Source organism: Puntigrus tetrazona, chromosome 2 (genome assembly GCF_018831695.1).
Source record: "Puntigrus tetrazona isolate hp1 chromosome 2, ASM1883169v1, whole genome shotgun sequence".
Classification (NCBI taxonomy): domain Eukaryota; kingdom Metazoa; phylum Chordata; class Actinopteri; order Cypriniformes; family Cyprinidae; genus Puntigrus; species Puntigrus tetrazona.
In genome coordinates, this window is record NC_056700.1 from 13,123,503 (window position 1) to 13,147,590 (window position 24,088).

The following is a 24,088-nucleotide window of genomic DNA, read 5'->3' on the forward strand; positions in this document are numbered from 1 at the left end:
ATATTATTTAAAAATTGAGTAATACTTCTTTAATGATACAAAAGAATCAAATAACAATTTTATTGTTCTTTTGACCTATTGATCTTATATTCGTTAAAAAATACATTCACATCTTTTCATCAACGGCAAGGCGATATCATAGCCTTGAGACTATAGTTGGCGTATGATCAAATAGTGTTGTTAAGGGATCTAAAGAATTGATATGGTACTTGGGTAAGATTCAGTCAATGTACTATTGCAGAGCAATAAAGATGAAGCAAGGTTCCTTTTGAATCAAATATTAAATCAGTTACAGTTGTCTGCCTCAGAAGCGCACAAGCATTCTTATAATTGCAAGTAACACAAAAATGTAAGAATTGAAATAAACTAACCACTAAAACTAATTCATCTACACCCTATATACTGTATATATATATATATATATATATATATATATATATATATATATATATATATATATATATACAGTACAGTGTGTGTGTGTGCAACGTGATCTCATGTCTCATGATAATTCGTATGCATTTTAGGTCAAATTTTATCTATAAAACGTACATTTACTTATGTTTTTACAGGAACTAAAGAATATAAAACTGACATATTTTTAGCATCTAAACCTACAAATAATTACCAATTTTCAGCATTTAAATGTACAAAACTAACGTATTGACTACACCTAAAAATGGATCCTCATGAAAATTGAAATTGCGCCATTTATGTTTTTGTTTTGTTAGCAACTGCATTATTAAATTGGCAGCTCATTTACAAAAATATGCCTTTATAATATTAAACTGCATTATAATAGCTGCATTTTAAACCCTTAAAATGTGAAACATTTAATAATAGTTAGGCAATAGTTTCACCTTTACTTGTCATTTAATAAATAACCTACCTGACCATAAACAGAATCGCTGGGTGCTTCTTAATCATGCAGTCCAAATAGTCCACTGACCCCTAAACCTACCCTCACTATGACGTCAGCCAATCAGTAACATGGTGTAAAAACGCCCCTTACCTTGTCCGCAGAGATCTATTACTCAACTGACGCACTCGTTACAAATTCAAATGTTGCCGCTTCAAACAAAGTTTTACGGCGGGATAATCGAATGCTCATTGGCTCTTGCCTGCATTCGTCACAGATTGTGACATACTGTGTTTCTAGTAAGGTGTATTGGAATGAAGCTTGTGCGTCTTAACAAGTTCACGACGAGAGAGGATCAGGAAAATAATCTGGATAATATTTCCAGCAATTAGCAATATAAATTCTCTGCACCTTACACAACCCCACCATTTTCTTCTTATACTGTACAGAAATAGTTATGTTTAGGTTTAGAGGCAAGAGTGGGTTTAGCGACTATAAAAATATATTTTTTTTAAATGCTTGTCAAGGAAATAGATCATTTCCTGCATTTTTCAGTCAATTGTTTTTATATTCATTATAAAATGGCTAGGTTTAGGTTTGAATGTAGGTTGAGGGGTCTAAAAATCTAAATCGCTTATTGATAAAACAATAAATATGCACTGATACGAATATCTTAATTATATAAAAGATTTCACTTTTTTTGTAGCTAAAAATACATTACGATTTGTACGTTTTAAATTGTGAAATGCGTCTAAATTGTATGTTAAAATTTACGTTTTATGCTTGTAAATTTTACGGATTCTTGCCTATGTATAAACACAAGATCAGTCTGATATATATATATATATATATATATATATATATATATATATATATATATATATATATATATATATATATATATATATGAGAAAACTGAAATTGCTAACTGTTTTATATTTCAAACATGATAAGACTTAGGAAAAAAAAGTCAAAACAAACATTCTTCTTGGCTCATGTGGCATATTACAAACTTATTTGTTTATTCTTTTTGCATTACATTGACTGGAATTTCTCCCAGCATCTGTGCCGTAGGACAGGCACATCAGTGTGGTCTTTGATCCACCTCATATAGCACATCAAAGCAGGGCTCAAATGAAAAGCTGTATTTGCCATCCCCACCTTGGCTCTTTCTAGCTCAGAGAGAGTCAGAATCTATTCAATGCGCTCTCATCTTCAGCACTTATCCACGGTGACACTTATCCCGAAACTGCATGCTATACATACAATAGAGGACTTGTATGTGAAATTTAAGCAATTTTGTTATACAAAGAGAGTGAAATGTGTGGTACTGTATGAATTACACTGTATGCAGTTGGAGAAAATCTACACAGACAAATGATTTGATGCACAAATATATATATATATATATATATATATATATATATATATATATATATATGAAATTCGGATATTTCATATAACCAGAGTATGTTATTATCCTCATAGATTTTAGAAATGTACAACTTGAATATATTTTAAATGATTTCATTACACAAGTGTAGTTGACATTTTACATTTATGCATGCATATTTTATCCAAAGTGACATCAGTGTATACATTCTCTTTGCCTATTGCTGCAGGCTCATTTTTTTTTTTTTATAAAATAATATTTGGCTGATAATACCTGGCTTTAAACCAAAATAGCATAACTGTACAAATACATATTTTACATAGTCATTTTTGTACTTTGTACAGTACATATTTTGTTTGATTGTATACCATTTAAATGTCTGGGGTTGGTAAGATGTTTTATTGTGTTTTGAAAGTCTATATTTTATATTTATATTTTATAAACTATAAATATAGTTTATTTCAGAGTCTTCTTAACTAAAAAAAAACTGCATTTATTTCAATATAAATATTTAGAAACATAAATTTATAAACTTCATTATTGTCACATTTGATGAGTGTAATGTATCCTTGCAGAAGAAAAGCTTTAATTTATTTTTAACAAATAAATATACTAAAAATCCCACGGACCTCAATCTTTTGAATTGTAGTATATGTGTAATTATGGAATTATATGCAATTTTGTTATACAGAAGTGAGTGAATGGAAAATACCCCAAACTGATGCAGTAGTATTATTGCAAATGCAAATAATAATAATAATAATAATAATAATAATAATAATAATAATAATAATAATAATAATAATAATAATAAGTAAATATTTGAAATAATAATAATAATAATAATAATAATAATAATAATAATAATAATAATATTATTAAAGGTATTAATACTTATATTACCTCTACATTATATACTACCCGCAATCTAGAAAAAAAATGATACATTATTTCACTGAATATCAACTGAGTCATTCCACACATTACATAGTTTCAACTTAAGGTCCAACCTTTCAGCACCAAAACATAACTTAGTTCATAAATCAATTTTAAACTATCATTTTCCTTTTTTTTTCTAAATACACCAGAAGTCTTTTATGTGAAATATACAAATTTTATTTCCCCAAATCCCTATTTTGTATTTAGATAGATATTCTTTGTTTCCGTTTAATTTCATTCCTCTCTCTGTGTTGTTTGCTGCATGAAACTCTTCCTTTTGTTGAGAAAGGCTGCCAGCTCCACTGAGTGATCTGATTTATGTGTTCAGCAGAAAAATCTGACAGTTATATTTGTGCTTATGTGTGCGATGAAAACAACTGGCCCTATGAAAACCTTTGTTAGGCTGATTTAGGATTTGCCGTTTTACGAATACGCCTCGGGTTGCTGGCCTTTACCAATGTTTTTATTCCAAGATTTAATTCTTGAAAGTCATCATGCCTGCTGTGTTAAACCCACTGTCCTCATTTCAATGCCCTGGTCTGTAGCCAACACTGGTCTCTCTTCCCTCGCTCCCTCCTCCCAGTCAACTCCATCCCCAATCACAATCTTATGAATGGCAACCAATCAGAGCCTGCTCCCCTCTGCAAACTGCATCCTTGTCCAGCAGAGCAAGAAAGAAAGGATAGAGCAGGAGAGAGAGGGCTTTATGTGTGAGCGAGGGAGGGAGAGAGAGAGAGGCAGCTGGAGTCTCACACACAACTGTAGTCAGTCTTGGAATCTGAGCGCTGCCAAGAGGCGAGTACAGAAGCCAGCGTCGTACTTCCATGAGGATGACATGCTCTCAGAAGAGCACAGGAGTCTGTTTTGTTAAGGTAAGAGCCTTATGCTTCTTACTCTTCAGATAACACCAGCTAATCTAAATGGCATGGAAAGAGCATTGCAATTTTATTACTAGTTTGAAATTGTTGCTGTGGAACTGACAAGAGGCGAAACTCAAATCGAAATCAAAATACTTTGGAATGCTTCTTTCTGCATGGAATTGCATTTTTCCATGGTAACAACCTCATAATGGATTGGATTTTTAATGTAATAGATTTGAATGGATTTTGTCCTCTGTCATAATGCCACAGACTTGCCAGATCATATAATCTTACATGAAACGCCAGTCATCTGCTATTTTATTTAGACATTTGTAATCTACATCTATCTATCCATATCTATCCTATCTGCTTAGACTTGCATGCATCATCATACTGTAGTTAATCTTTTATATATATATATATATATATATATATATATATATATATATATATATATATATATATATATATATATTATAATGTATTTATTTATATAAACACAGTGTCTAGTCTAGTTAAACTTTACCACCCACAGGAGTCATGACTGCAGCTGAAGTTTCTAAAATCCTCCCTCTATCTCTATGCGTTTAATCACCCCGTCGCTTTTTACAAGGAGGTGTGCACACGTGTTTCGAGGTCTGCGTGCTTGTTTGATCCTTGACATAAAACATATCACAGCCGACGAAGGGAAATTGCTTTCATGCACCACTGTCTCTGTTTGTGATCCTTAACCCGGGGTTTTAGCTAAAGCGGTGCAGATTCTGTAGAACGCTGGCATAGCTGTAACACTAAACCTGTGTGATTGAAAATCACAAGCGTTTTCCAGCCAGTTGTTTGTACCACTTATGAGTGTGGAAGTTAAAAGCAAGACTGTAGACAAATCACTTTGAGTGCCGTGTCACCAATAAGGATTGATTCTCGTCTGTGTAACTAAAAAAGCGTTCTTGCATACTGACCAAGTAAACCATTCTCGCTAGGCTTGGGTTTAGATCAGATTTTTCAGCTGTGCTTCTGAACTCAGACTGTGATTTATACATCTGACATGAACACATAATGGCATGACTGTTTCACACAAATTAAAGCGCACACTTCCTCTGAGCCAGTGTCACATGTATAATTGCCTTTCAACACTGAGATAAATCATGAGATAAAACCCCACATGCCTCCACTCGGGGAAGATCTCGCTCTCTTTCCGTTTCTGTCTCCTGATATCATCTCCCTCTATTTCTTTCTGCATCAAAATGCGAGGCAATTTGCCTCATAATGAGGTGAAAGATCCAAGCAACGTATTTCTTTTCAGAGAGGCACTACAATCATATTTATACCCTGACCTGAGAAAGTGACCTATAAATATAATTTAGGAGGTCAAGAACCGTTCATCTCGCTTCCGTCTGAATTGTAGTCACAAGTAAAACCTTAGCAATGTTAGCCAGCATTTCCAGTATCGGCAACCGTGTGCCACGCAGCCCTCCCTTCCTCTTTGCCCTTCTCTGACAACACACATAATTTTTTTAATCAGACAAGACCTCCGTCAGCTCTAAGCTCACTTTTGAATTCATTAGATCCTCGGAGCCACACGAAATCAGAGAAAGTGTTCTGTCTAATAACTCAGGGTGTAAATGATTGCCTTGAGTCTGTGAACCTGGTAGAATCAAAGCCGATCCTCCAGGCAGGCAATCAACATGGTGCATATCTGATCTGTACCAAAGTTTCAAAACAAAGAAGACAGGGCATTAATATTGCAAGGGAGAGGCCAGCTGTGAGAGCCGTCCAGCATGAGGGATGGAGTGATGGGGAGATTCATACAGGGAGGAAAAGAGAGAAAAAGGTCTTGGGCTCCCCCAAGTGGTAACTGTTGCATCTGTGGCTTGTTGTTGGTGTCAAATGCTGGAGTACTGGATAGGAGCCCCTTAAATGTAAATGTTTTTCGCTAGCGCTTAAATAAATGCAGTTATGTAGGTGATTTAAGCTGCTGTACATATGGCAAGGACGGTCATGGGCAGAGAAATTTGCATCGGATTTGCATATTCACCTGGATAGCGCCAGAATTCAGGCAAAATGGGGGAAAAAACAAGGCATTATATGTCATTAGGGAGACCAGATTTGGTTCCATGATAGCTTAGATACAAGGACTAAGCGTACTTGACTCGGAGCTGCGGGCATTAATGCTAATTCTCTAATTAATAGGTGATATATGGCACGTCCCGAGAGTGTATCTAATGCCCATCTCTCCCTTTCCCCGGCCAAATCACTGACCACTTATACCTTAAAATTCATGAGACGTCAAAGGCTGCTTATTATGCAGCGCACATCTAGGATTAATATTCTAATAAGGTTCATGGAAAGAGTTTAAATTATAACTGCAGCATTTAATCATAATAATAATCAAAGTGGATTACATGTTACAAAACAGAAACGGTTTTTATGCCAGCCGGGGGCAAAACCGTGAATTAACAAGGAATACACAGCACTTTATTAAACGATATTAAACAATCAAAAATATATTTAGACAGCTAGACGGTCACCGTTGTCATGCTGAATGACGAATACGACATGCAATTTTAAGAATTTAGCAAAAATATGTTGAACTGGAAGGTATTTTAGTGAAAATTCCTTTTCTATTGACAGGAAAGTTGGTCGATTTTAAATTATTCTGCAGAAAAACAAAGGACCTTGGAATGTAATGAATTTTCTTAGATGTTAGAGGTCAGCAACGAAGTGGGTGCTCTAGAATACCTAATTCTGATTGGTCAGTCACTCTAGAATACTTAATTCCGATTGGTCTCACAGAGTGAAGCAGTCGGTTTGGAAAGTAAAAATCCTATTCATTTTGAAAAGGAAAATTGATTTTAACAATAATAATTTATAAGCCCTTAAACCTACTTGTGAGCTACAAGGTTAACCAATGGTGTATGCTTTTGCTGAAGCTTAACAACCCACAATTTTTTCAACTCATTTTATGCAGATTTCAAAATCCACGATCGAACTCAACTTTTCTCTTGCTCTTTTAACCTTTCTTAAACCTGATTGTAATGGACTATTATTGTCTAAGAGGAAGCTATGGAATAAATCATTTTGACTTAAATCAGTATTTACTGCATACATATTTATCTATTCGTTCACCATGCACGGTAGCCATGTAACCTAAAGCTAAATTGGAGCCTGCTGTCCATGTTGTGCACTGACGTGTTTGCTTACAGCGGTTCAGAAATGTAATAGTAACGTTAAATATCCCTTGGGACAGGCATTCAAACATTTAGCAACATTAAAACTCTGTTTGCTGCATTTAAGGAGATGCTCGTGAAAAATCCTCTCTAAAAGGTGAAAAGGAGGTGAGTAATGTTTCACTTAGTCCCAGTTAATTGAATGTATCGCACATCGCCTGTCATGCTTAAACACTCAGCCTGAAAGCTCAGGAATAAACACAGCAGCAGGCCACTCTGCCAGCAGCAATCACTATTTGAGGCAGCGAGCAAGAGCTTTTAGGTCGTGTGACCAGCATTTGAATCCAACCCTAGTCATTCTGTGACATATAATCAAGGTCTGTTATTGATCCCGTTACGTAGGTTGATTTCTCTCGCCTCTGATGTAGCTATAACACTCGTACTATAGTACTCCCTCTGGAAATCGATTTGGATGTGGAACATATTAAGAGGACAAGGGAATAAGAGGATGACATTGGAATGAGAATCAATTTGTGAATAAGGGTTGACACTTCATTCACTTGCAGACTTTGTTTTAATCATTGTTTGTGACTGCAGAAAAAAAATCCACATGAGATGCAAACGTTATCTCGATCGATAATGATGCTGAGGGTCTCGAACGAATAACAGTCAGAGGTTGCGCTGGAAATAATTGGTCTCTGTCACCATGACAGCCTGGGTTGTAAAAATTTCCTTCGTATTTTTTAGTTTTCCATTAGCTTAATTATATAGTTACTTGATAATCGTGTATGCAAATGTAACTCTAACCCCTAACCTAAACCTAAACCCCAAACTCTATGTTGTGTCATGTAGTGCAAACAGGAATGCCAAAAGTAATTGTATTTCACCTACTACTCAACAGAAGTTGCTCAGCTAATGTGTATGATTTGCTGTTCACATTTCCCTCCTTTTATTTATTTACATACACTCTTAAAAATAAAAGTGTTGCAAAATGCCATAGAATAACCTTTTTTGTCTAAATGGTTCTATAAAGAACCTTTAACATCTGAACATTTCTATTTCACAAAGCTTCTTTTTATATAAAAATATATAAATTATATATAACTTTTATTTTTAAGGGTGTAATAAGCAAATACATCATCATCACCTAAAGTAATAGGCCTAAAGTAATAGGCCAGTATATATATATATATATATATATATATATATATATATATATATATATATATATATATCTTATAACATAAACAAAGGTATTATTGCACTCGTTTTGTTTATAGACATTTGACCTTTTTTCAATCATAATTTTTATCACATTTTTTTATTTGTAGGCTACTGCTGAAACTACATTAGTGCTGTTAGAAGTGAGGCTTTGCAAACATTGAAATAGTTTAATTGCAAAATGAATAATCTGATAATTAAAGCTCTATGAATCTATTTCATTATTCTAAAATCCTAAAAAAAAAATGTGATCAAATGGCATAAATACCATTAAATAAAAATCGCCTCTGTTACTGTACCCACCTTATTCCTAAGCGTAGAAGTAACCCACTTTTCATTAGCCACTATAGGAAAATAACAAGAAGAATAAAAATCGATAAATTCAAAAAAACGTTTACAATACAAACCAGTGCATTCATAATTAAGATAATACACTAAAATAATATGGAAAGACACACCAATTTAAGCAGTTCTGTACAGCTAAAAATACTGCATTTGGAATAAAAAAAAAGCGGAAACAAGACCAATAAAATCTACAAATGGTGCCCATTTTGACATGAAGAATAAGGTGGATATGTATAGTATTTTATTTCATATTTATTCATCATCAAGGTCATGAATAGCTGAAATGTTTCACTTAAGAAATAATAACAGTTTGTCTTGACCGTAACCCGGAACTGGCGTACTATGCCATCTAAGCTGTATTTACAGATGAAGGCATTTCAGTTAATTGCATGGGCATGTTATGTGCAAGGTTTTGTGTAAGGCTACATGTTTGATCTTCTGCGAATAGAATACCGCATGAGGGCCCTGTGGGATACACTCCACGAACAACAAAGAGATTACAGTGTAAGAAACGGGTGTTGCATCTTGACAAGGGCTGCAATGACCTCCAACACACTGTAACTTTTTTGCTTTGATTATTTTTTATAGGGAATCAAAGGAGGATCAAAGGCGATTCTACAATGTCAGGGTTGCTGATGTTGCCATCTACATCACTTTCAGTTCAGCGTTGCCCTCCGTTCTTAGCTTATTCATAAGGAGTCACTGTCGTCGTGCCGATCGATTGGCTGCAATGATAATGAATCACTTCCTCTGGCTGCTTCCACTGGTCTTTCCACACCTGAGCTCTCCGGTCATATTGCTAGAGAGGAGTGATGGGAATCTCTTTCACTGGAACCATCTGATGAAAGGAGATAAATTGGTGCTGCACAGATCCAAAAGGGACTGGATGTGGAGGCAGTTCTTCCTGTCGGAGGAATACACAGGAAGTAACTATCAGTACGTCGGCAAGGTAAGCGTCCGATAAAACGGGCCCACTACGAGCCTCTTTGGAGGAGACGCAAATACCTGCTTTTCGCATTCCTCTTTCGTTTTCCTGAGCTTTATATGGTTTGACATCGGATTTGAACACGACGCTGTGTGGCAGGCACTTTGAAAAACTTGATGCCATCATCAAAGAACATAAAGTAGCACAAATATGAATTACACACTCACTGAGGCATGAATATTCACAGAGGCATAGAGCCTGAAAGTGAACGAGAGTGGGAGAGAGTCGTTGTGAGACAGAATACTTTGTACCAGGGTTTAGTTTTTTACCGCTCTCATTTCCAGGACAAAGTGGCTCCGCAGAGACCTGACAGGAATCAACAATTATGGGCTATTTCACTCACTCTTTTTCATTCCCCCCCCATTGACGTCCAACCCATCTGCAGTGGCTGTGTGAAGGAAGGGACTGCAATTCATCAAGCCGCAGTTCAGAGGCATGCTATATTTATGCCACATTAAACATGAAAGAGGAGTCCATACTGACATTTAGCAGCAGTCCCTGTTATTAAAACACTGAATGTGCAGAAAACATAGAATCCTTCAATTTGCAATTCAGTGCAATTAATAATGCATACAATATGCGTTGAATAGGATGAATAATCCACGTTAGCGAATGATTGTTAAGGATAATACTCAAATGTTAGTATTTATAGATTTCCGATGTCGAGGATACTTTAAAGTCTGTGTGAACTGGATGTTTGCGACCGGTTTTACTTCCGTATTGTGATGTACTTCTAAAAGAAACAGAATATTGAATGAGGAAGATAGAAGTGTGGATAAAAATAGCAATGTGCGACAACAAATTAAACATAGTCAATTAACCATGTGCAAAGGGAAAAAAATGCATCCCAATGAGTCGCAATTAAGGCATAATGAATGCAAAGATGTGTTTCAAATATAAAGTATTAGCATTAGTAATTTAAAAATGTAATAAATTTCGTGATACTGATACCGATATTGATCCATAACAGCCACATTCAGTCACTTACATTAAAAATGAGGTGGAAAAGCAAGCAAACATAAAAGTGAACAAATGGAAATGGATTAACAGGGAGGAGATGGTTCAATATTTGTATTCAGGTATTTATATTGCGATATCTATTCTGCTCAGCTGCTGTATTATGTATATTGCAATTGCAATTCGGCCTTATTCTGGGATACATTGGATTCATGATTCGATTCTAGAATGATTGTGATACATTTATTTATTATTGATTTTTTTGCCATTTAAATGCAAAACACAAGTTAACTATTTTGCAATAATAGCGACTTCGGATTCAGTTTCAATGTAAGCCTATGCATTGCAGGTTATTGAAAAAAGCTTTGTGATGGTAGTAGCAAACATTAAATCAATTGAACCAATTGCATCGTAAACCGATTTGCGTTTCAAAACTTCACATGGCAAGGACGTCTGGTTATTTCCATATAAAATGCAACAAAGTGCAGCTACAAAGGGTAAAGTAGGCGATTTCGTAAAAAGCAAGTGATAGCAAGCTAGCTCTGAAAGCATGAAAGCCCACCCTCCCTGCGTAAGCCACGCATCCCCCAAAACACACAAAAGCACTCATGCAAACCAGAAACTAACTTCCGTTTGTGAAGGATTAAATGCAATGCTGTCAGATTACCTCAGGTCTCATTCACTAGTGAGAAAACATTACAATACAAATGCACAATGTTACAACAATAGTGCCTTTCATTCTTGCTGGAATTCGAATGATGTATCATGTATCCAAATACATACATAAAGGCATGCTGGACCACCTATTGTAATTTTCGGACCGAACATTTTGATTGGACGAATATTTTATGGTCGTACGGCTTCCACGGGCGATATAAATACATAGAAATAACTGCAGAACAGTTAACTTAGTGATTGCTATCTGGATGTGAAGAGACTTTCAACCAGCATAACAAAAATGTTTTCGACCCAAATGACCTACCCTGCCTTTAAACATTGCAACAGACATTTACTAAATTGAGTGTTTTTGAGAATGATGAGTACACGCAGCGAATGCTATAAGGACAGTTTTTATGCTAGCCCAAATAAATAGTTTGCAACATTCTGCTTTGTGATGCTTTCCCATGTCTTTCATTCGCCCTCTCTGTCAGTCAGTGTAGAAAACATAAAGTGTTTGTTATGAGATCCTGCTGAGTGTGTTTGAAGGGTCAGCTGGTTGAATCAGACCAGTGGCTCTTTCTAAAAACAGCCTTTAGAGCCCAGGATAAATGCATTAAATGGCCATGACTCTGACCAGATGCTGGACCTGCATCTGCACACATAAACGCATGAAACACCTGCTTATTTGATTTTTTTGGTATTCATTGAAGCCGGTTAGAACCCATATAGTCTCATCCTGCTGGTTAAAATTTAATTAAGCATCAGACAGTGACAGTTGGACAGCTTTAGGGCAAATAAACTCATTTAAGGGAAACTAAATGACCCAACCAGCGGGATGTATCAGGGTGATTCTTCAATTAGGGGAACTCTTCTGTCCCCTAAGATTTTAAAGAAACAGAAAATGAAAGAGTCTTTTTTTAATGACTTTTACCTAATATTTAACAGGGTTAAAATAAAAAAAAATCTATTTTAAAGCCTGTTCATATAACCAGATTTTAAAAATAAAAAAAAAACAGAAACAAAAATGTTGAAAGACTATATATATAGGCATATATATAAAGTACAGTGATGTGATCCAGTTTAATGCATTTATTCTAAGTAGCAGGATCATAGTAAGGCCAAAGATAGAAATAAATACAATTCTGAATAGTATTATAACTATTAAAACAAAAAGTAATGGAAATCAGCCATGTTCTAAAAAGCCTAGGAGTAATTTTGTATATTTAGAAATGCAAATGGAAATGCAGTGAAAATGCAGTGGTAAAAAACCCGACTAAAAGCTTCATTAGTATTTAAAGGAATATATTCTGAAGACTTGTACTCTTAAGATAGTGGCTTTTATGGTTTTCTATTGTCCCTAGAGAGCTTTCCCTCCAAAAAGATGATTCTTCTAAGCTGCTAACCATGATTGAAAACAAGTCTAGCTGAAGTCCGCTGGTTAATAAAACATGACAGCATATCATATTAACATTTTGCTGAAGGAAGTACTTTCTGTTGCTCTGCTAGTGTTTGATTAAAGCTTTTGATTTGAAAATATCCTCGAATGATGGGTCTGTAATCCGTGATATCAAATATCAAATCTGTGCATTGCGACAAAAAAACTTGGGTTAAGTCACAGTCTGCTTTCTGTTCGTGCAGCTTCGCTCAGACAAAGACAGAGGGGATGGAACTGCCAGATACGTTCTCTCTGGGGAAGGAGCAGGCACAATTTTTCGTATCGATGAGAAGTCTGGGGATTTACATGCTACACAGAGACTGGACAGAGAGGAAAAGGCCTCTTACACACTGCAGGCCCAGGCTTTCAACAAGATCACGGGCCTCCCTCTGGAGCCTGCCACTGAATTCATTGTCAAGATACATGACATCAATGACAATGAGCCCAAATTTACCAAGGCTGTCTACACTGCCAGTGTACCTGAAATGTCAGACGTCGGTGAGTGAATGAAAATTACTTTTTCTCCCGGTGTTGTTATTTGAAGTGCATTTACTGTCATGCTGGAATACTGCACCAGGGTGTGATATTCCTGTCATTGCAGTGTTTTTAAGGTCATGGATGCCTCAGTGCCATTTTTTTCAGAGGTTTTTCTATCTTTTTTTTCTTGTTGTTGTTGTTTTTTTGACAAGTATTTGGAACATGTAGTCTTATAGAGTGCAGCGTTTAGACAACAGTAAGCTAGACTTTTGCAATATTTTGTTTTGCTTGCTTATTTTATTAGGGTTGTTTTGTTTCAGCTTTGATTTAAGTTTTTTGTTTTCATTTTTAGGGCAGTTTTAGCTTTGATTTAAGTCTTCATCATGTTGACCTTTCATATTATTCAACATTACCAGACACTATTTAAACATGTCTAGTAATGTTGAATAACATGATAGGTCAACAAAAGCGAGATTCTGTGTTTGTGTTTTTAAGGTTGTTTCGGCTTTGAACGGCTCTGCGTGATTTATTTTATTTTATTTTATTTTGGTGTGTCCCTAAAAATTAAATTAAATTAAATTATAAAAAAATAAATACAGGACAGGAGTATTCGATGCTCTCGAGAGCTATAGAGACCGCAGCAAACTAGGATAACATGCTAAGTGAGTGCTGGCATTTTCTTTTTATTACTTGTTTGTTGCCACATAAGTACATATAAATATGTATAGCAAATAGGATTAGTACCATGGTTCTTTTAATAATCAGGAATAACATTATTACCTAAACATAGCAGCTTTCTAGGAATGTGCATTTAATATCGCGTGCTGCAGGTAGTCAGATGCAAATATATGTAAACACTAAAACCAGTGCCCGCAAGGCACTGCCTCTCTCGAGTCCTGATGTAGTGCCTGATGGAAGAGATTCTATTTGCTCATCTTATCACATTTTCTATTTACATCTAATTCCCATTCGCACATCATCTATCACCACTGTCTCACACAATCAGCGGCTCTGTGCTAGCAGTGACACTGCACCATACATATTCACAGCGCATGAATATTCAGGAGATTCACGCTGCTTCTCAGTAATATCATAATAACCTCTGGTTATCCTGTTTCCAATCAAGTCAGTCCTCAAGCAGTGAAGCAGTCTGTTTGGTATCGTCTCCCCAAAGAAAATCTAATGATGCTCTTCCTTCTCTGATATGGGTTCTCGTGTTCAGCTGGAATCTAATATAAGGGAGTGTACATCTTATTTATGAAATTATTGCCCTCAATCAAGGGGAAAGTGTCATCATATTATGAAGCACTCGTTACCCTCTGACACACAACCCTAGGACAAAACCAATTCTGTCTGTGTTTTCCAATTTAAGGAACGGTGGTAAATCTAGGTTGGAGGCGCTGTAGCCTTTGAACCATAATGAATGCTAATAATTCAGTTGTGAAAAAAAAAAAGAAGCAACGACCCAACTATTTGTTTTCTCTTTATGACTGAACCCCTTGATACTCAATTTATTGAGAGATCGGTTCTTCACATTTAAGAAATTTAATATAATACAAATGTATTTCCAAACACAATACTTCCCCGAAAATGTGTTATATAGACGCTAATTGGTTTAATCTTAATATTAAAGCGACTGTATCTTCTGCACTGCCACCCAAAGGAATATTTTATTGCTCAGGGGTCGGTCTTTCATAGTTCTGCAGACTCAGTTACGTTTTCAATTACGCTTGATTGAAATATTGACTTTGCCTCAGATGCTTATCTTAAAATGCCTATAAGGAGAAATAAATATCGGCATGGGGTATGTCAATCAATTTAATGCATTTAGGTTTTAGAAGAATTTGACGAGAAGTATAAGTTACCGATTGCAAACACTTGTTGATTGTCAGCATAAGAGAGAAGATGACTTCATCAAACATCTGCATTCTTTTTCATAGGTACGTTTGTAATAGAAGTCAATGCCACTGATGCGGATGATGCCACATATGGGAACAGTGCCAAACTAGTGTACAGTATCCTGCAAGGGCAGCCCTACTTCTCTGTGGAGCCCGAGACAGGTGAGTCCTCCAAACATCTTGTTGAAAACATATTCTCTGCTGACACACCGCTATGATGTATGCCTGAGGCTATTTGACAAAGTGAGGCGGGGATGTGACTTTTTATGTGGAATGTCTGAAGCGTAAAGATCACACACTGCTGTGCCTGGTTAACACATCCAGCTACAACTGGAATATGTGTTTTACACGAAATGGAATAAAACTTTGAAATGGAACAAATTACTATGCTGGGCTGGTTTTATTACTTTTGGTGGAAAGAATGGAAGTTAAGTTAGATAAATGTTGCAATATAAATGTTACGGATGCCAAATATTAAGATGAAGGTATAAACACAAACCCAAGCAGGACAAGAAAATGCTTGCCTTTTAAGGAACAATAATGCTAAAAAATAAACAAATATATTATTGGATGAAATATTAGTATGCATTAGGTACATGGAACAGCAATATTTAAGTCTTGTAATAAATTGTGAAAAATTAGTCTATAAATGCATGAATATGTACACGTTCTTTGAATAAAAAGTAAGAATATATCATAATAAATTTAAAAGTATTTATATGAATTAGGTGCATTATGGACTATTTATTTCACTACTAATATACAAAAAAGCACATATACATCAGTTGTGATCCTGGACCACAAAACATTCATAAGGGTAAATTATGAAATAAAATATATATATATATATATATATATATATATATATATATGTGTGTGTGTGTGTGTGTGTGTGTGTGTATATTTAAAAAAATCCATTGATGTGTGGTTTGTTAGGATAGGAAAATATTTAGCTGGGATAAAACTGTTGATCCAATATCTGACAGTGCAAAAGTCAAAAGAAAGAAATCATCCATAGAGAAAGAGAGAGATGTTACATTTACATAATGTTATTATTTTCCTGCTTGTTGTTTATCCAATGTTTTTCTGTGCAGGAATTGTCAGAATAGCTCTTTCTAATATGGACCGTGAAGTGCGCAAGGAGTATCAGGTGGTTATACAAGCCAAAGACATGGCAGGACAGATGGGTGGTCTGTCAGGAACCACCATGGTCAACGTCACCCTTACAGATGTTAACGACAGCCCGCCACGTTTCGCATACAGTAAGATATCACTAAATTATAAGTTAACGTGAATTGCAACCCACCTACTGTTTGAACTGCATTCTAATGTAAATCTATTGTATTGAATTGTATCTCTGATGCATTTCCAAGTGACATAGAGTAAGTAACCAGCCATAGAAATCTAAAAATTACATGGAGCTAAAACAAATGTGAGTTCACTTACTTTATTTTGCTATTGGTTGGCATTTTAGATAAGCATAATTCTAGCAAGGCCAAAGTGACATCAGATGAAAAGGCTTTTTAGAGAAAGAGCAAGTTATTAGATTTTGATTAAAATATAATGAGGACCGTTTTTATTTTTTATTTTTTTGTTAAGAATAACACGCACCAATGAAAATACATCTAGTATTGCGCATTAAGACTGCATTAAGTAATGAAATCTTGACTTTAAAAACCATGAAGGGCTTAGAATTAAGACCAAAAAGGGCATAAAATTGTGTTTATGTGGTTGGAATGAACATAACCTCTTTCATTTTCAAGGTTCTTACCACCTAAGCACTTATGAGTCAGCAGAAATCGGATCAACTGTGGGTCGAATCAAAGCCAACGATGGTGACGAGGGGGAAAACGCCGAAATGAAATACAGAATTGTAGATGGAGATGGCAAAGAATATCTCGATATAATAACAGATGAGATATCCCAGGAGGGTGTTATCGTTGTCAAGAAGGTAAAACGCTGTATCAGTGTTTGTGAATATGTTATGACTTGTAACAATGAAAATAAACACACTTCTTGATCTTCAACCAGAAACTGGACTATGAAAGCAAGCGCGTTTACACAGTGAAAGTGGAGGTGACTAACACACACCAGGACCCCAACTTCACTGATCAGGGCCCTTTCTTAGACACAGCCATCGTGAAAGTCACGGCCAAGGATGTAGATGAGCCTCCTGTCTTCAGCAGACCTCAGTACGTCTTTGAGGTCAATGAGGACACACCTAAAGGAATAGCGATTGGAACCATTACAGCCTGGGACCCTGATGCCACACATTACCCAATCCAGTGAGCATTTGAAATATTTAATTATTCAGCAGTTACTGCAGGGAATTCACTAAAATGATTTGCACCCACGGTAGCATGAAGTAGTTTATTTCCACACAGTCTGCACTGCGCCCGAATCTCTAAATAAATTATGCAAATCAGATAACGGAAAAAAAAAAATAATCTGCTGGATGCAATTCCCAGTCTTGCAGACTGGTTTTGCTCCGGGTTGTGGAAGACACAGCACACTACTGCAATATGACATAATTTAGTGCCTGAATCAACTCTTGTTGAGAAAATGAGAAAAATGCCCTCGACTGCAAAAAAATATCCAAACAGTGTGTTTGGATATGTGCCCAGTTTAAGCTCTTCTTCTTGATTTGATTATCATTTGATGAATTGCTGATGCCGTGATGCCTAGAAAATGTACACAAACACCAATAGCGCTGACTTTCGGTGAGTAAGGCTCAGCCTATAAACCTAATTTACATTGAAAAGATTTGTATGCAAAGAATTACAATTTGAATATGCATGGTACATATTATTTAGATGCCTGGAAACTGGAAAGCAGACTGGAACAAAAATAGGATGCAAATGTTTAATGAATTTGTCACACACACATGTACGTAGTATATATATATATATATATATATATATATATATATATATATATATATATATATATATATATATATATATATATATATACACACAATAGTTTTAACTCTGAGAAAAACAAAACAAAAAACAAGTGACTTGTGCTGAATTTGTAAAGAAAAATAATACAGATTATAAAATAATAATAAGTTTTTACTAAGAAAAGTCACAATTAAGATCACAAGTCACCATGATAAAAAATAAATAAATTAAAGCTGAGAAATTGTCACAATTCATTTAAAGCAGATCAGTTATAGGAGATGTTATTTTAAGTTAGGCGACATAAAGCTGCAATTATGACAAAATAATTTAGCAGTCGCCTTATTATTTTTATTTATTTATTTAGAGGCTAAAAGGGGCTTCTGTAATGAATGGTTATATAAAACAAAACAGCTTTTTTGAGAGGGAGAGAGAGAGTCATATACATTCCCTGCCAGTTGGCCTTTGTCTAATCTGATCCAGGTTATGCAATGCCAGTCCTGGCAGAGACCGTTTCAGTTATTTTTATTTTTTCTTAAACCTGTCCATAGATATGCAATAGATCAACACACAGACCCAGAGAGACTCTACCACATCGACCCCAAGAACGGATCCATCACAATTCTTAAGTCTCTTGACAGGGAAGTGTCAAAGTGGCACAACATCTCAGTCCTGGCCAGTGAAATAAGTAAGTAAACACATGCATAAACAAGTAGCCTGGTATTACAAGCATATACTGCCCGCTTTACATTACGATAATCTTTACATTATTCCTCTAGATAACCCTCATCAAAGAAGCCGCGTCCCTGTCTTGATAAAGGTTTTGGATGTGAATGACAATGCGCCGGAATTTGCCATGATTTATGAGACATTTGTGTGTGAGAATGTCAAAGCCGGGCAGGTATTTATTATACTTCATGTTCGCTTATGACTGTTAGGCATCCTAACAATACGATTGCTATTTCTATAAAAATGAAATGGTTGAAAATCCTGCCTGCCATTCCAGCTCATACAGACTATCAGTGCCATCGACACAGACGATCCTCTTGTGGGTCACAAATTTGTATTCAGCTTGAGTTCAATGAATCCAAACTTCACCATCTTTGATAATGAAGGTGAATAAATCTTTCCTTTGACGTTTCAATCTCGAATCTTATGGAAAATGCATGTGTTTAATCTTCTTTCCTGTTTTGCCACCAACAAAAACAGCTTTATTTTTGCTGTTGTTTGACTCAGCATGAGATAATATCTTCAGCTCCGACTGTTTGAATGTTCTCTTAACCCCCACCTCTCCCAAAGATAACACAGCCAGAATCCTGACCAGAAGAAGTGGATTTAACAGGCGTGAAATGAGTGTCTACTATCTGCCAGTAGTTATCTCCGACAGCGACTACCCCATCCAGAGCAGCACCAGCACGTTGACCATTCGCGTGTGCAGTTGTGACGCCACTGGCAACATGCGTTCCTGCAGCGTCGACGCATTGCTGCTCTCTGCTGGCCTCAGCACCGGGGCGCTAGTGGCGATACTTCTCTGTATCCTCATCCTGCTTAGTGAGTTTATGCCCAACGCTTTTTAAAATTCACTTTATAACCCAAGGCAGGATTAGTACCTTTTTTTTCCCCATCGCCTTCGGTTTTAGCGGTTTTAATTTTCTAAAATCTGTTTATTTAATTCTTTAGTTTTAGTTTTAGCATTTTACAACTTTCAAAGTTAAAAATGTATGTCATTTTAAAATGTTTATCAGTGTGAAATTGCTCACTACAGTCTAGTATAACTGCAGTGGTATTTTCTCGTTTAATGCAGGAGAGTTGTAAATGTTTTGCAATATAACGTCAAAAACTATTACTGCCGTCTTGCATTGTGTGAGTAAACATATTTTATGTATATTTTGCTTTAATAATCACATTCAGGAAAATAATGAATGCTGGAATTTTGAGTGTGAAGCACATGAAACTTTTGATTACATTCAAATATATATATAATAAATAATTAAAAATGCAATACTTACCTGGCAGTTGGCCTTTGTCTAATCAGAAACTGTTGAATTCTATATAATAAAAATAAATAAATACTGAAATTATTTTAGGAACACATAAAATGAATAAAAATATATATTTTTTTTATTTTATTTATTTTTGCTATAGTTTTATTTCAGTTAATGAAAATATTTTTATCTTTGTTTCATTTTAAGTTTTTATTAAAATTACATTCATTCTTTTGTTTCACCAGAAAGATCAGTCATGAAATTTCGATGAAATTTGAATTTCGAAATTCGAACAGTCAAGAATTTTCGTTATGAAAAGGGGTTTCACTTTATTTTGATGGTCCCTTTAACACATTCTGATGACTATAAGTACAATTGTACCTAAAAATTTACTAACTCTCATTAGACTGTTAGCATATTAGTAGTATAGAATAGTCTTGTGAAGCCAAACCTGTAGACTGAAGGTCTGGAATCTATGGTAGTATTCAGTGGCCAAGGCCCCCCCCACGGGGCTATTTGACTGACATGTCATTCAACCAATCACAGTTTATTTAATTTGTGAGGGAGTTTGGCAGCACGGCATCTTTGCTTCCCGAAGGAATGTTAAGGACCTCTACACACGTTATAGTCTACTGACTCAACTGGCTTTTGGGAGACCATCACAATAAAGAGTTAACAGAAGTTGTCAGAAGGTATTCTAATAAAAGTTAGTTGACTTGCATGTATGTGCAAAGTTACTTATTGTCAACGTATTGTTAAAAAGGGACCATCAAAATAAACCGTTACCAAAAAATAGCAAAACTGACCACGGCGTATCTCTTCACTCTTTTCCAGTGATTGTGGTGCTGTTCTCGGCTCTAAAGAAGCAGAGGAGGAAGGAACCGCTGATCATCTCCAAAGAGGACGTCAGGGATAACGTAGTCAGCTACAACGACGAGGGCGGAGGCGAGGAGGACACGCAGGCCTTCGACATCGGCACGCTGCGCCACCCGGAGGTGATCGAAAGCAACAAACTGCGCCGAGACATCATCCCCGAGATGCTGTTTCCCTATCACAGACCCTCACCCATGAAGGAGTGCGCCGATGTCAGAGACTTCATTATTAGCAGACTACAAGAAAATGACACAGACCCTTTCGCGCCTCCCTATGACTCTCTCGCCACTTACGCTTATGAGGGCAATGGATCAATCGCTGAGTCACTGAGCTCTCTGGAGTCCTCTGTGACTGAGGGAGACCATGAATATGATTACCTCTCTAACTGGGGCCCGCAGTTTAAAAAGCTCGCTGACATGTACATCGGGAAGGATACGGGAGTTGCCAACTAGGCTGCCGTTCAATGACATTCATATTCTCTGTATGTACGCTCGGATCTCACTCTGCGCTCTGAGGCATAACTTGAAAGAAAAAAGGATACTTCACAAGTCCTCTTTCCTTGTTTTTTATCAACACAAGCTGAATTTCACTTTTATGATGGATTTTTTGTGGACGGTGTTGTGGTAAGGTGATTTTGTGTTAATAGGAGAAGTGATGGTGATTTAGTTTTTTTTTTGTTTGTTTGTTTGTTTATTAAGAAAAAAAAAACACTTGAATGAGGAGCAAAATGAATGGAGGATTTTATGACTTTAAATACATGGACAGTGACAAGACTGTCTTTGTCTTGTAACTGATTGTAAAGGACTCTTCCCTGTTCCTCTTCCTTGATGGTGGCCTATCCTACATCACAAATCACATCGTGCTACAATTATTCTTTTTATTTATTTTTTTGTTCTGAATAGTGCCCACCTACAAAAAAAAAATCTCCAACTTTCCTACTTTTTCGTAACACATTATCATTATTGTTAATATTTATTTATTTATTTGTTTGTTTATTTTTAATTTAGTTACAGGGAATGTTAACTGAAGCCTTTAATCCTCAAAAAATATGCAAAACGTAAAAATATAAGCCGTCTATTGAATTTGTGAAACTATATTTCATGTCTTTCAAAATCATTTGATGCTTTGTGTGAACATAAATTTGAGTCCATCTTTAAGAATTTGAATATATTTTGCCTAATTCACTTCACAAAATTGGTTTGAATGATTCATTCACAAATTAGATATATCTGGTTCTCAAAATCTATTCACTGGCGGGTCTCCTGGTCTAAAGTCTAAAGGCAATGGCCCAGTTTTTATATTTATATATTTTATAAAATTTTTAGAAAATGTAGTAGAAAATGCGCCTCTGGGTGCGTCCAGACTTTGCTTATTACAAGACAGGGATGCGCAGCAGGACACATGCCAGATATTAAAAACTAAAAGATTACAGTGTAAAAGAATATTATTGCGTAGACTACATATATAAAAGCTGTAATGATGGACAGTCATTGCTTGCATCAGAATTAGCTTCAGTGATGCGTTTACCTTTTTCCGTCAACTAACTGGCGCAAACTCAACTCAATCTTAAAGGGAATGGGAGATGAGACTCTGATTGGTTGCACGTTACGCCCAAAACACACCAATTATTATTAAGAGAAAAGGGACAACACATTTCGACTATGCGCCCCGGCACACGGACAGTTTTCCATTTTCACCATGTGCTTTAGACTTTGCGTTTAGACTGTTAAAATAGGACCCTTAGTGCGTATGTCACACAAAGCTAACGTTTGACTTCAGAAGTCTTATAATATCGCAAACAAGTAATGTATGCATTCTTTTATGGTGCTTTTGCTACATTTTTTGAATCTTGAAAGCTTCAATTCACATTCATGGTAACTAGAAGAGAGCAATTAGGAAAGTCTTTGGAAAACATGCTCCACAAAAAAGTAGGTTGAGTAAAGAATCAGAATGTTCATTTTTGGCTTTACTGTTTCTTTAACAGGACAAAGAGGGATTTTCAGTTATATTGTCTACATCTAAATCTGAGTGGAGAAATGTTTCATCACAGACTCGGCCTCTCTACACATCTTGTGAAGTGCTCCCTTGTTGAAACATAATTGCAGCATTATCATTACAGCACTGAAAGCTTACAGAGGAACAGGGGAGTATTTCTACATCTGTATGAGATGTAGTCCAATTCAACTTCATTTGCTTGCGTGAAGTTTGCTTAATTTGCAAAACTGCAGGTTACACTGAAATCAAACAGGAATGCTGCAGTACACTGAGCTTGTGTGAATGAATGTTGTCAAAGTGTTTTATATTCACATTTTTTAAGTATATATTTTAATAAAAAAAATGAATGCACTCATGGGCTAACTTTTTTTGCTAATCTACATTTTTGTTAGGTTTCAGTACATCTCTATGGCTCACAAAGGCCAAGGATTTAAGGTTGACTGATGCTAGGTGACATTTGCTGGGAGACAGACAACCAGGGTTCTCTGTTGGGAAAATCTTTTTTCCACTGTGGCCTGCCAAATTTTGGAATTGTTTTGGCCTGAACCGGCCAATCTTAGCTGTGGGAATTAATTTGAATTCCCCCAGTGGAAACTTAACAGGTTCTGTATTGTCTAGAGGACTTACTGCACGTTTATTGAGAATCTTTTGCAAATGTATAATTCAAACAGTTGCTGTTATGTTGTGGAATAATTCCTTTATGCAGTCAACTTTAGTTTCACAAACGTGGGTATCTGTATTGACAGGCACTGTAAAACACCCTGAGAACTCTTTTAATCAAGTATCCTTTCATTTTATTTTTGACAGTTTGTCACAGAAAGAACCATGCATGAATTCATCCTGTTGCAGTAATCTGACTTTCTGAGGTATAATAATGCATACTTTAGTGAATTAAAATACTACAAGCAGTGGCATTGCTGTGGAAAAATTGAACTTCGAAGGATTTGTGGTGGGGGAAAAGGTACTCTTTTACACATAATTGCATGTAACCCTGAACCAAACTAAAACCCTAAGCCTATAGTGAATACATGTAGTTCATTAATATTACCCTTTAAATGTATACTTCCGCTGTAACAAAGACACCTCAAAGTGCAGCCAAAAAAAGGATTGTTTGTATCACACAAATCAGCATAATTTGTTTT

The 24,088-nt window shown here is 35.8% G+C and overlaps 1 protein-coding gene across 1 annotated transcript; it reads left to right on the forward strand.

Moving 5' to 3' along the window:
* The first annotated feature begins 3,908 nt into the window (after positions 1-3,908).
* cdh10a (cadherin 10, type 2a (T2-cadherin)) lies at positions 3,909-23,297 on the forward strand. Its single transcript, XM_043253826.1, has 12 exons — positions 3,909-4,063; positions 9,370-9,730; positions 13,022-13,316; positions 15,236-15,355; positions 16,288-16,455; positions 16,957-17,144; positions 17,225-17,478; positions 18,645-18,781; positions 18,873-18,994; positions 19,100-19,208; positions 19,393-19,644; positions 20,913-23,297. Exons 2-12 carry the CDS (start codon positions 9,512-9,514, stop codon positions 21,401-21,403), a joined length of 2,355 nt encoding a protein of 784 aa, XP_043109761.1. The 5' UTR covers positions 3,909-4,063; positions 9,370-9,511; the 3' UTR covers positions 21,404-23,297.
* The last annotated feature ends 791 nt before the right edge of the window (positions 23,298-24,088 follow it).